The 12,324-nt window shown below is 48.2% G+C and overlaps 6 protein-coding genes across 6 annotated transcripts; 4 read left to right on the plus strand and 2 right to left on the minus strand.

Moving 5' to 3' along the window:
• Positions 1 to 21: 21 nt before the first annotated feature.
• On the minus strand, positions 22 to 1,806 carry EV420DRAFT_187276 (uncharacterized protein). The gene has a single exon (XM_060481131.1). It carries the CDS (start codon positions 1,565 to 1,567, stop codon positions 110 to 112), a length of 1,458 nt encoding a protein of 485 aa, XP_060333121.1. The 5' UTR covers positions 1,568 to 1,806; the 3' UTR covers positions 22 to 109.
• A 1,855-nt stretch (positions 1,807 to 3,661) lies between these two features.
• On the plus strand, positions 3,662 to 4,206 carry EV420DRAFT_1530963 (uncharacterized protein). Its single transcript, XM_060472641.1, has 4 exons — positions 3,662 to 3,740; positions 3,794 to 3,890; positions 3,943 to 3,967; positions 4,015 to 4,206. The coding sequence occupies exons 1-4, from the start codon at positions 3,725 to 3,727 to the stop codon at positions 4,069 to 4,071; spliced, it is 195 nt and encodes a 64-aa protein (XP_060333122.1). The 5' UTR covers positions 3,662 to 3,724; the 3' UTR covers positions 4,072 to 4,206.
• A 97-nt stretch (positions 4,207 to 4,303) lies between these two features.
• On the plus strand, positions 4,304 to 6,069 carry EV420DRAFT_1267220 (Metallo-dependent phosphatase-like protein; the record flags this gene model as incomplete). Its single annotated transcript, XM_060467375.1, has 6 exons — positions 4,304 to 4,438; positions 4,489 to 4,712; positions 4,769 to 4,858; positions 4,912 to 5,135; positions 5,183 to 5,369; positions 5,427 to 6,069. The coding sequence occupies 6 exons, from the start codon at positions 4,304 to 4,306 to the stop codon at positions 6,067 to 6,069; spliced, it is 1,503 nt and encodes a 500-aa protein (XP_060333123.1).
• Positions 6,070 to 6,343: 274 nt separating this feature from the next.
• Positions 6,344 to 8,093, plus strand: EV420DRAFT_187353 (uncharacterized protein). The gene is made up of 5 exons (XM_060481132.1): positions 6,344 to 6,637; positions 6,688 to 6,989; positions 7,044 to 7,209; positions 7,262 to 7,669; positions 7,731 to 8,093. Exons 1-5 carry the CDS (start codon positions 6,617 to 6,619, stop codon positions 7,860 to 7,862), a joined length of 1,029 nt encoding a protein of 342 aa, XP_060333124.1. The 5' UTR covers positions 6,344 to 6,616; the 3' UTR covers positions 7,863 to 8,093.
• Positions 8,094 to 8,440: 347 nt separating this feature from the next.
• EV420DRAFT_1640717 (UTP-glucose-1-phosphate uridylyltransferase) lies at positions 8,441 to 10,581 on the plus strand (the record flags this gene model as incomplete). Its single annotated transcript, XM_060477136.1, has 13 exons — positions 8,441 to 8,587; positions 8,640 to 8,716; positions 8,767 to 8,900; positions 8,954 to 9,353; positions 9,410 to 9,497; positions 9,552 to 9,639; positions 9,689 to 9,739; positions 9,791 to 9,879; positions 9,931 to 10,143; positions 10,204 to 10,321; positions 10,376 to 10,432; positions 10,485 to 10,513; positions 10,573 to 10,581. 13 exons carry the CDS (start codon positions 8,441 to 8,443, stop codon positions 10,579 to 10,581), a joined length of 1,500 nt encoding a protein of 499 aa, XP_060333125.1.
• Positions 10,582 to 10,960: 379 nt separating this feature from the next.
• Positions 10,961 to 12,117, minus strand: EV420DRAFT_1530986 (ribosomal protein S8e/ribosomal biogenesis NSA2). The gene is made up of 6 exons (XM_060472642.1): positions 12,070 to 12,117; positions 11,770 to 12,008; positions 11,618 to 11,722; positions 11,457 to 11,565; positions 11,282 to 11,406; positions 10,961 to 11,232 (listed from the first exon to the last, which is right to left on the minus strand). The coding sequence occupies exons 1-6, from the start codon at positions 12,071 to 12,073 to the stop codon at positions 11,179 to 11,181; spliced, it is 636 nt and encodes a 211-aa protein (XP_060333126.1). The 5' UTR covers positions 12,074 to 12,117; the 3' UTR covers positions 10,961 to 11,178.
• Positions 12,118 to 12,324: the final 207 nt, after the last annotated feature.

A 12,324-nucleotide genomic window follows, 5' to 3' on the forward strand; every position in this document is an offset into this window, starting at 1 on the left:
ATTGGAAGTGACTCGTTTATAGCGTCAGAAGAATTCATGTGTTTTATTATGCGATGTCCTTTATGTAACAAGTAGAGATATACATGCTCCGCTGAAGTCAAGAAACATATTACTTTGCTCCCGCTCGACGCGATTGAGGGATATGAGACGTCTTTTCGTCACCACTGTCATTATCTTCATCCGAAGAATCAGATTCATCCTCTGGCCCGTTGCCGTACAAGTCCTGCAACGTTGGACGAGAAAAGTCCGCTTTTTGCCATCCCGGTGTTTGGCTCGAAAAGAAACTCCTCTGGCTTCCGATGTCTGTCAGTCTACGAAAAGAGCTGGCAGTTACATCTGGTCCTGATTTTACGGTTGCCTCAACCTCATCCTCGTCGTCTGAATCATTGGCGTCGACTTGATCGTCGGTACCAGCTTGGTACTGAGAGTAGGGAAATGGACGTTGACTCTCCGAGGGAAGGAACAGAGGATCATCAGTTGGTTGGGAGTCATGTAAGTCTGATGAGTCAGCCGTTTGTCGCTTTGTTACCTGCGGAGCTAGACGACGATCATTGGGAGTACTCGATGTGAGTTCATCCTGATTCATTGAAACAAGTTCGTCATAATTCAAAGACGAATCGGCATCAGTATTGGGGGAAGAGGTTTTGAGTATCTCCCACGTGTCCAAGGACTGCCGGCGCGGCTGAGGGGAAACAGGCTTTGGGGCATTGTCGAGATCAATAGGCTTCAGCAAGGCTGGAGGATGCGTGGAAGGCAACTGAGATACGATTTTGGGATCAACTTCCTCTGAAACACCGCCCAATTTCCCTTTTTGTGAGAGCATTAGTGGTCGCAGACGGGACTGCTGAGGAGAAAGTGATGCGCTCTTCCCTTTCATCCTCTTGAGCAAACCATTGGGGCGAGAAGGCGACCCTACACGGGCTTGAAGTGTCTGTTGTGGCTCATCAAAAGATTCTATGGGTGAATCAGGCTCGGGCTCAGTCGGGGGCTTGCGAGGCGTATGAGATTCTTCTCCAGGTGTATCGGGTACAGGAGCACCATCTACGGGATGATCACCATCTCCCACATGCTGTTTAGAGTCTTTCGAGGTGATATCTTTCAAATCAGTGGCGGAAGACCTCATGGATGGGGAAGTGCTTGAACGTTCCTTTGAGGTAGAAGATGCTAACAAAGGAACAGAGGCGGGCCGGTCTGTTACGGGAACTGCGTCGGGGACGTCCTCATCCTCGATTTCATCTTCCGATGAGGATGCATCTGCGGCAGCAAAGCTACGATACTTCGGCTGCATTTCTTCCTCTTCTTCGAGTTCTCCGACGTCGTCGTCTTCATCTCCACTCGCCGCGACGACTGAAAGAATTTGGCTAACATCCAGGCGGCCACGTTTGGGGCCTCTGATCAAAGCCGTGAGCTCTTCGTCATCTTCAGAAATTATGGCGTTCAAGGGAACACCTCTGCTGGAGCTGCCCTCGTCAGGGGAAGCTACCACTTTTACGATCACTGTTCTTCGGCCCAGGTGCGGACTTTCTCTTTCCCACAGATGCGGGGCTGGTAACAGGACCGAAAACATCGATCTCAGCGGGGGACGCTGTCGATGAGCTATGTCCCTCTAGAAGGGCACGCGAAGGAGCGCCAGAATGACCATTGACATGAGGCGTTTTTGTCAACTGGCGACTCTGCTTTCCCTGTTTGGATGTCAAAGAAGATGAGGTTTGGGGTTCTGGGGCAGGGACTGTGATCGTGGATGGCCCGCCCACAATAATGGGTGATGGTGCCTTCGAAGCAGTTTCTGAGAGGCCGACATCAGTAGCTACTGCATCATCAACTGTAGCTTGTTTTCTTCGCAACGAATTTTGGGCAATGACAGCTCTGATCGTGGCTTGGGCGGCCTCTAACTCCTCAGTTGTTGAAGCCTTCTTCGAAGTCTCTGTTGTGGCTAGAATCAAGATGTGCGCGTGAAAACCGCCGAGAAACATTACCATCAGGCTGTTTCGTCTTTTTTGTTCTGATACGATTACCTGGTCGACGCTCTTAGCCACATACTCCGATAGCTAATGAAAACTTATATACGCACTATTCGTTGAATCTCCGTCGGCTTTAGTTATTTCTGTAGAGCGCTTCTTAGCATTCTTACTTGAAAGGGCTGCTTGATTGGATACTTCGTGATCTAATTCTTGACCTAAATTCGTGTTTCAGTGACGACGCATAATGTCAAAAGTTAGATACTTACCTGAACGAAAAAATTTGTCATAGGCATTTGCTACGGTTTCTTCGGATTCGCCTTCATTAGAAAGGAGATTTTTCTGCACCTTCTTCTTCTTTTCCTTCTTTCCGGCGGCGGAGAGGGATTCTGAAATAAGGACCTCTGGCGCGAGACCGCCATTCTTTTTATTTGGAACACGCGATGGCTTTCCTGCGGAGGATTTAGATGTCTCCGGATTGTCCGGGTCGGCTGACGGAGATACACTGTGAAGAGACTCTGCCTCCATTGCTTTTTTCTTATCTGTCTTCTTCTTCTTGGAAACTTGTGCATCCGACGCTTCAGGAGGCCTGTCCTTTTCAGCCTCTTCCGTCCGATCCGGTATTGTATCATTAACTGATTTTTTCCCGCCCTTCTTCTTGGGTTTTGCAGATTTGGTACTGGGGTGGAGGTCACCAGAAGTAGCGACATAGCTCTCTTTGTTTAACTGCCCGGATAAATTTTGGGTGGCGTCCACTATGGTCGGGCCCTTAGAGGTGGAATCCCCGACTTTCTTCTTTTTTTTCGGGGCTGATACAGAAGCCGAGTCCTTGGGAGGGCCGAGTACGTCTGTACCGTTGATCGAATCTGAAGGGCCTGCTGGTATAGGACTTCTTTTTAGTTTTTTCCGTTTCGGACTAGCTGGAACATCAGCGGCGGGTGCTGGGTCGAGCGCAATATTGCTTTCTGGGTTGGCCTTCAAATTCGAGTTCTCTTCGTCGACCGCACTGCGTTTTCGCTTGCCTCGTTCTTCAAGCGTGGAGCCCGTATGTTCAACTTGGCGGATTTTCTTGCTTGTGGAACCTGTTTTTGAGATGGATGCTCTTCGTTTCCGAGAATGAGCAGAGGAGGTATCGTCAGAAGAGGAATTGATAGGTGGGAACTGTGCAGTCGTCTTGGTGGATTCATCATTGCGTGTCTGCGGAGAGTTAGTTGGAGGCAGAAATAACGAGCTGTGATCTCTTCACCTCATCAGTCGCGTCTCCTACTGTTACACGGACAACCAAGGATGCCATGGACTTCGCTAGCAGCTGAAATGCATTGAAATCGTCATCTGTCGCGAGCAGAATTAAAGTACTAACTTCAGCTTCGAACAGAATGCTCACCGTCTTCTAAGGCTATACAATATTCTCCTTGTAGGTGGTCTAGGTGAATAGGCGAGGCCAAAGATAGACCCAGCTTTTTGCGAACAGCATCTTTCATGTCCTGAAGTGAATTCTCTGCAACAACGCGAGAAGTATGTTAAGTTGATTGCTGAATATGGGGAAGCAAGCGCGAGAAGTCAGCTTACCAACAAAGATACGGTTGAATGTCCTAGTGGGTGAATGAAAAGTAATGACAGAGCGTAGCTCGTTTCCTCCGTTCGGTGCCATGATGCACGAAGCAGTGAAAAGTCCGAAAGAATTGAATTGTGGAAGAGTCGCGTCGCCTCGCGTGTGCCCGGACCTCAGGCAAGCAACAACAAATAACGCCCTTTCAATTACCACCATGGCCGGGGCACATCGTACGTGGAATTTCTGTTCACGAATGCATTGTTCTGAAGCTCGTTTATCTCAGCGTCTGGATTCAATCCCCACCTTCCGGGCTTCAAGTATAATTTTCTTGCCAAAGCACTAGGAGCAACTATGTGGTTCTTCATTTTCTATCGCGCGAGGTGCGTATTCAACGTCCCCGTATATTTGACTGCGCTGTTAATGACTTTACAGGAAGGATGGGAGTGCAAAACTACTGGTGGGAAATGAATCTGTATTCTTTGTTCTTGGATTGAATATTGTCAGGGCAATCATCCATTCCTTGAGCATGGTGACCATGGAGCGCATGGCGAGCATCACTGACGCCACAGAATTGTGGAGAATGGAGTCCTGGCCTCATGTATGGGCGAAGTACGGAAAGAAATATCACTACCAATGTCGCTGGAAGTCTATTGAGCGACGTAGAATGAATGAATTACTGTCCAAGGCAGCTGAGAGATTACTAAGAATAAGAGCTCTGAGAGCTGGCATGTCAGATGCAATATTGGCTCACGTCAGACAAGCACCCACTCCTGTCTCCCACCACCATCATCGTATGAGACTCATTGTCAGAAACCGGCTCGCAGTGAGTACTCTACGAGCCCTCTGGATAATCATCATCCTATGGTTCGAGCTCGGCACTTTTTACTATGCTGCTGGCCGATGCGCATGGCCTGATGTTGATTTCGTCGTCAGTACACCCTTTCGTTCTCTGCTTCACCAACTGAAATTTTTGTCCAGGGTTCGAAGGATTCTACCAAACATGTTCTAATCGTTGCCGACCCACAAATTCTGGACCACCGTTCTTACCCCGGTCGTTCCGCGTTCTTGACGTTTCTCTCAAGGCTGTTTACGGATTTGAATCTGCGAAAAAGTTGGCGGGCGGCTGCATCAAAGAAACCTGATGCTGTGGTGTTTCTGGGCGATATGATGGATGGGGGGCGGTTTGAGATGTCGGATTCTGAGTAAGCGTTTTTCATTTCCTGTACAGCGAGGACCATTTACCCCCAGTGTTCCTTAGATATGAGGATTATTTCCGCAGATTTATGCATATTTTTGACATGAAAGATGACTTACCAGCTTATTTCATTCCGGGAAACCACGACACAGGGTAGGCTAAGGAATATGGCATATACCATTGTCCATTCTCATTCTGTATTTTAGGTTAGGCATTTCAGCGACATTTTCCCATGATGCTCGTTCTCGATACATCTCCCACTTTGGCCCACTGAATAGCCAACTTTCTATCGCCAATCACACGTTAGTGTTGCTCGATGCACCAACGCTCGTGGAAGAAGATTATCGGAGGAATGGACGCGGCCAGTCCTTTGACGACTGGAAAGCTGCCCCTGATGGTCCTATCCAATTCGCAAAGTCTTTTGCTGCCGGTAAGTTGTCTGCCTGCCTCGATAGGCCTAGTCTCATGCTGCTACAGGCCAGCACACGCAACCTGTCATTCTATTTAGTCACATTCCTATGTCAAGACCTGACGGCTCTAACTGTGGTCCCCTTCGGGAAAGGGGTACCATTCGCCGTGGAGTTGGACTTGGATATCAGAACACGCTCGGAAAACAGACGAGCACCTTTCTCTTGGACAGCTTTCGCCCAACGCTGATCTTCAGGTTAGACATTTCTACTTAATATATATAACAAATTTTCCATTAACAGTCCCTCTGTAGCGGCGACGATCACGACTATTGCGAGTACCATCACGAGTTTCGGCTAGATGGTCAGTTGCGGCATGTAAAGGAGATCACCGTAAAGTCTTTTTCTATGGCGATGGGTGTACGAAGACCTGGTTTCCAGCTACTATCCCTCGTACCTCCTAGCGAGGTCTCGAAAGCCAGCCACGCCGACAAGCCCTGCTTGTTACCTGACCAAATTGGCATTTATCTTAACATCTACGTTCCTTTGATCATACTTTCGCTTCTTTCGCTACTGTTGGTGAACCTTTCCCGCACACGACGCCTACCGTCATGGATGGCATCCAAGCCTTCCATGACGACTAATCAAAATTTCCGTGTCGGCAAGGCGTCATCGCCGTTCTTCAAAACGCTTCGGTCGAGATTTGATGTCGACAAAGACAAAGACTCTGCGTATCAAAGTGATCGGCACAACCCGTCCTTACCGTTACCAGCTTCGTCCAATCCTGGACGGCGACGTCACATAAAATGGAAATACGCGTGTTGCTCGTTTGCGGCACCTCTACGTGTCGGAGCTAGTAAACAAAGAGGTTTTATCGGCGGCTTCTTACGAGACATCAGGGATGTGGCTATGTTTCCGCTCTCCATATTCGTGATCATCGCTTGGATATTCTCTTAAGCGACGAGTGCCAAGTACTGGGCTTTCAGAGGAATGTAACGGACCATTGCATGTATATACGCCCTTTCAATCTTACGCATACGTGTTGCTGACACTCAGCCTTACAGTATCGCCGTCGTCGACCAAACCTGGCACTGATACGTTCTAAAATACTTGTGACACGTGAATGCGACCTTCGCTACGAGTTCAAGTCTCGAGATCATGATGTTACCATATGCCCCCACGCCATTCCGAGATCAAAGGTCGTCGTTGATAAAAGGGCTTCTCCATACTGAACTTCGCACGCTGTGACTGACTATGAGCCAAAACCTGCCCACCTATACAGCCTTCGCGACCTGCTCCGTCATACTCTGCTTCACCATTGCCTAACGAAGAGACCTTGGAATCTACACCGCGTACGCCGGGCCAGCCGCCTGACCTTGGGAGCATTGTGAGAAGATGGAATTCACTTACGCTCATCTTGAAGGATCAAGACCTATCAGAACGACAGCCTTCATACGGGAAGAATTCAATAATCAATGGAGAGCTGGGAGTTTCAGGGGAAAAGATGTTCAGTGTATCGGTCAAGGTACAAATGATACTTGTGTGTTCCAATGTTTTATTGACGTGTCGATCCAGCTGGAGGGTCGCTTAACGCTCTCTATTGCAGACGCAGGATCCAGTATTATCACGCTCATCTCCGAAAAGTATATCCTGTGGAAACGAAATGAAAGCTCTTCACCTCGTTGCCCCAATGTAATTCCATTTTCAATAGTTTTCCCTGCGACGTTCGAAGACAACAATCGAACGCGCAAATTGCCTCCGTCCTATGAGGCACTTTTCTATGGCACCTCCGCGCTATGTGTCAAATGCATGTACACGTTGAACATAACTATCATCAAGAAACGTCCGCGATTCTCGCTTTGGAAACCTAACAAGACGTGAGTAAGATTTTGCCTGTATTAGAAAATCTACCGACATTAGAACTGGTTAAGATATCGGGTCCAGGTCAACTATCGACCTCGTGCACGGCCTAATCGACCAGTTGTCCGGTCTCCGTCAATCTTTTCCGTGCTCAAGAATGTTCCTGAAGAATGGCATCAAGTTATAACGGCGATGCGATTCCGACCATCGTCTGGCCTGGATCCGATACAATGTCACGTAAGCTACCGAAAGTTCTGTCGGGATACCGTCTATTAATGCATACTTGCAGTTTTTGATACCTTCTGTGCAAACATTCGGTCTCTCAGACACCATTCCCATCCACATACAGCTTATTGGGACACTAAAATCTCTCCGTCATTTTTTGCCTCCTAGCCAACTTGTCGGCTACGGACCCTCAGAAAATAAACGATGGAGTAGATCAAAGACTGCGCGAGGGCCAATAGTCCGTGTGTCGTTGATTCGGCAAACATCAGTCACCGTTAGTGGAAAAACGTCGTGGCGGAATCTCAATCTGGGAGACGGGAAAGTGTGGGCGAAACCTCCACTGGCGTCTCCAACTGGATATGTTCTAGACGGAGACCCCGATAGAGAAGTAACTGCAGACTGGGAGGGAGAAGTGCGATGCCGATCAGATGTTAAAACGTCGGGCTTTAATATCGGAAGTGTAACTGTACAGGTTCGTATGCCATTTCCCCTTGGCTCCCCTTAACCTTGAAATTTTACAAGTGTGCCTCTAGGACTATATTCTTTTCATCTTAACACCGCCAGACGAGCGCGGATGCCCCCTGCAACCACTCCAACATACACATCCAATCAAGCTGGTGACAGACACCTGGATGGAAGCAGGTACTCATCCGCAGGACATTTGAACTAGGGGTCTCGGGGTCAAAGGGGAGCACGTATGCTGTACATACAATATTAGTAGGAATGTTTGTTCCGACAGAAGGCCGTTATCAGATGCCCCTCTGTAACACCTGTATACAAGCTGTGCAGTACACATGTCAAGGAGAATTCTAGGATACGATTCAGGTAATAGGCCCGATAGGAAACATAGGGAACAGGAGGATATATAGCGATTGCGGATCGGGCACGTTTGTGTGCAACGACGAATCAGTTTCCACGTCGACGAAGTTCCGGAGAAACGTTGCGCTTTTAAGCGACAAACATCCACCACGCCCTCACTCTTAACTGCACTTGCATCTCCTGGCTACAGACGGTCTTGGTGTGAGCCCATAGAGGAAGACTTAGTGCCAGAGCGGGAATACGACCTCGATCTACAAAAGCGTCATCACAGGCCTCGTGCTCCGCTGACAAGAACCACGTCTGCTCCTCAACTTATATCCACCACCACCACTGTCCCCATACAAATAAACAGCCTCAGGTCCGCCTTTTCTTCCTCACCTTTTCCCTTCTTCCTCATTTCTGCTCTAGCCAAATGGCGAACCTCATGCCCAGAAGCGACTCCTTCAATGCCCGTGTTCGCGGCACCAGTCACATCGATTTCAAGACTGCCACGACCGGCGTCGCTGCAAAGGCGATGCGCAACGAAATCAGCCATCTCGTTGCCACCGTTGACGACCCAGCGACGAAAAAGGTACGTATCGTTGCATCTGTCGGTGTCGTCGTTGCTCATCTCCACCTCATAGGCTTTCGACACGGAGATGCAATCCTTTTTCTTCCTCTTTACACGATATCTCGCTGAGCGGGCAAAGAGCCAAGATCTGTATGTCGTGTTCCCCTGTCTTTTGGCATCATCAGCTCACCCGTCTCCAGTCAATGGGATCGCATCAAATCTCCAGCCGAGGACCAAATTGTTCCGTACAATAACCTTCCTGCGCCCAAGGACACCAAGAACCTCAACAAGCTCGCCGTACTCAAGGTCAATGGCGGTCTTGGTACTTCCATGGGTATGCAGAAAATGCCGTCTCCGGTTCTCGCCGTTGCTGACGTGGTCATCTAGGTATGACTGGTGCCAAAAGTGCGCTCGAAGTCAAGAACGACATGACTTTCCTCGACCTCACCGTTCGTCAAATTGAGCACCTTAACACCACTAGTCGTGTCGATGTTCCTCTCATTCTCATGACGTCATTCAACACCCATGAGGACACTCTTCGCATCATTAAGAAGTATGCCAACCAGCAGCTTCGCATTACGACCTTCAACCAGTCAAGATATCCCCGCATTCTCAAGGAGACCCTTCTTCCCTGCCCTAAGCGCGCGGATGATGACAAGAAGAACTGGTACCCTCCTGGTCACGGTGACTTGTACAACGCTCTGCTCCACTCTGGGGTCCTCGACCAATTACTGGCGGAGGGTAAGGAATACCTCTTCGTGTCCAACTCGGACAACTTGGGTGCCGTGTAAGTCTTGTTTCCGCTACTTTTGAGTTATAGCTTACATGTATGCGCATATATAGCGTCGACGAACACATCTTGCAACATATGATTGATACACAGGCCGAGTTTTTGATGGAGGTCACGGATAAGACCAAGGCCGATGTCAAGGTTAGTTCTCTTACACACGCCAATATTTTGAGACTCATCCAAGGGAAAAAATAGGGTGGAACCCTGATTGACTACGAAGGGTCCATGAGACTCCTTGAAATTGCTCAGGTTCCTTCAGAGCATGTTGAAGACTTCAAGTCCGGTAGGTTGTTACTGGAACTGATATTTTCTAATCTAACACTATTGTATAGTCCGGAAATTCAAGATTTTCAACACCAACAACTTGTGGATCAACCTCAAGGGTATGCGTCTTTGATTCATTGGGAAACATGTTAAACCAATCATACCTGCAGCCCTGAAGCGTGTCATGGAGACCGAGGGAATGGAACTTGAAATCATCATCAACCCCAAGATGACTGACGATGGCCAAGCAGTCGTTCAAGTAATTTACTGTTCCTTTCTTCTGGTTACGTGTCTGACGGCATTGTATCAGCTTGAGACGGCCGCAGGTGCAGCCATCAAGCACTTCAAGAATGCTCACGGTATCAATGTTCCTCGAAAGCGCTTTTTGCCTGTGAAGAGTTGCTCCGACCTTCTCCTCATTAAGAGTGACATCTACTCCTTGGAGCACGGTCAGCTCGTTATCAACGAGCAACGGATGTTCGAGACGACTCCTGTTATCAAACTGGGAGATCACTTCAAGAAGGTTGGTTTTACATATCGCCACTCGAACCCAATCGCAGCTCATTCAGCATCAACAAAATAGATCCAGCAATTCCAGAAGCGATTCAAAAAGATTCCCAAGATCATCGAGTTGGATCATTTGACTGTCACTGGTGATGTGTACTTCGGACGAAACGTCACTCTTCGTGGAACTGTGATTGGTGAGTAGATAATGTGTACTTAGTGATTCGAACTCAACGTCGTCCATCTTCCAGTTGTTGCCAACGAGGGTCAGCGGATTGATATTCCTGATGGCTGTATCCTCGAAAATAGTAAGCCCATGCCAGGCATCATTTTATTTGATTTGCTAACATGTACGTCCAGGGCTCCTCTCGGGTAACTTGAACATGATTGTAAGTTTCATCCTTCTGTCATGCATCAAGCGTCGCTCACCTGTCCATTCGATCCTCAGGAGCTATAATTTCTTGCAATGGTTTGCGTATACCCCAGACGGAAGATTAAAAGATTACTACTTTAATGAACTCCATAGATACAGCGAGAAGAAAGCGGACACTTACAAGATACCACGGCTTTTAGCTTTAGTTTTTACATTCCTTACATTTCGTCCTTTTTTCTGGGGTTTATCGCCGCCACTATCATTCATTGGTCAGGTCGAGGGGAAGCAGGATTCACTCTTTAGTAGTAGATACGACAGAATTAACGACTTTTCCCCCCTTTAACTGGTCCACCCCATTAATATACAGGCCAAATAGGTGTCTGTTAAGGCCTTTTCAAATTCCCACTCAGCCACCTGCATTGATGTACAGGCTTGCGAAACCTGTAGTGTATGGGAGGTTCAACCTTTCAACAAGTCCTGGATTTTGAGGCAAAGATGTGTGACAGACGTTATCGCATTCTTACAAATCAGCTAGCCAGTACGTTTGCGTGAAGGAGCGTATTGTATTGTGATATAGGCAAGCAAATAAATTTCATACAGTAGGACATGGCATACGGTGCATGAGATAGTCACAACACATCCCTCCCTCACAGATGCTAGGATAAAAGACCAAAGAATAACCTAAGCAGCATGCGCGTGCTTTTGCTTGCCTGTCCTGATCTTCCTGAGGTAAAACTGATTACAAACAGTGAGTACGCGTGTGAGCAGAGAAAAAGAGAACTACCTCGAGTTCCCTGCCCTCCAGAATGTAGCCATCGGCACGGCCAGATTGTCCTGGTCGGCTAGAGATAGCAGCATACAGACGACCAGCTGCGAATTGAGACTCCAGAAGAGGATCAACCTTCGCATCTAGGGCAAAATGAGGACAGTTATATAGGAAATATGCGCGAGTGACTTGCCTTTCTTCCTCTCTTCCAATACACGCTTGACGTGGTTTGACAATTTTTTGGGCTCCGCATCCTCTGCGGCAGGCTGAGATTTGCCCTTCTTGGTCACAGGCTGAGCATACTATAGGACTAAGATGTGAGGGGTAGAACTACTAGTACAGCTTAACACGTACGTGGGCCTCGTACCACTGGCGGAAGGGCGTAGCATCGACCTGGATAATGGCACTCTTAACGAGGGTATTCGTTCGCACAAGTTCATTATTCGAGGCATTGTACGTCTGCCCAATGTCAGAGAAAAACGGTAACCAATTATTCAAACACATACAACACCAATGATCCTAGTCTTCCGTGTAACCTGCTCAGAAGCCCAAGCAAAGTTGCCACTATCAAGGCGAAGGGCACGGTACTTGAGGTTTCCACCACGGACACGGACGGTATGGATGCGCTTGGCTCCAAGCTTGGTGTTAGCGGGCTGACGACCGAGCTCGAACTTTCTCTTTTTGCGGTAGTGGGCACGCTGGGCTCCCGAAGCGGAACGCTTGTGTCTTGATGAGCGCGAGATACCTAGGATACATATCAGAAAAACCGTAGGCAAAGAAGCTAAGCAACGGGAAAATGGACGCACCCATGTCTTGAGGTCGGAAGGATGGCGAGTTTCTGTGGATTCTTTGGGTACACTCAGAATAAGGTTTACTTTTTTGGAACTCCGATGGAAATATCCGTCGCACGTGAACACTATCACGTGCTCTTTCAAGATTAGATTCTAATTTTAATGTTCCTACTATGCGACGCGGCGGCTCTAGGGTGCGTCAAGTTTGTGAAACGAGGACATGCATAGTGCACACCTGCTTCCTGGCAATCAACAAATGCGACGTCCTTG

Source organism: Desarmillaria tabescens, assembly GCF_030435595.1.
Source record: "Desarmillaria tabescens strain CCBAS 213 chromosome Unknown EV420scaffold_11, whole genome shotgun sequence".
Taxonomy (NCBI): domain Eukaryota; kingdom Fungi; phylum Basidiomycota; class Agaricomycetes; order Agaricales; family Physalacriaceae; genus Desarmillaria; species Desarmillaria tabescens.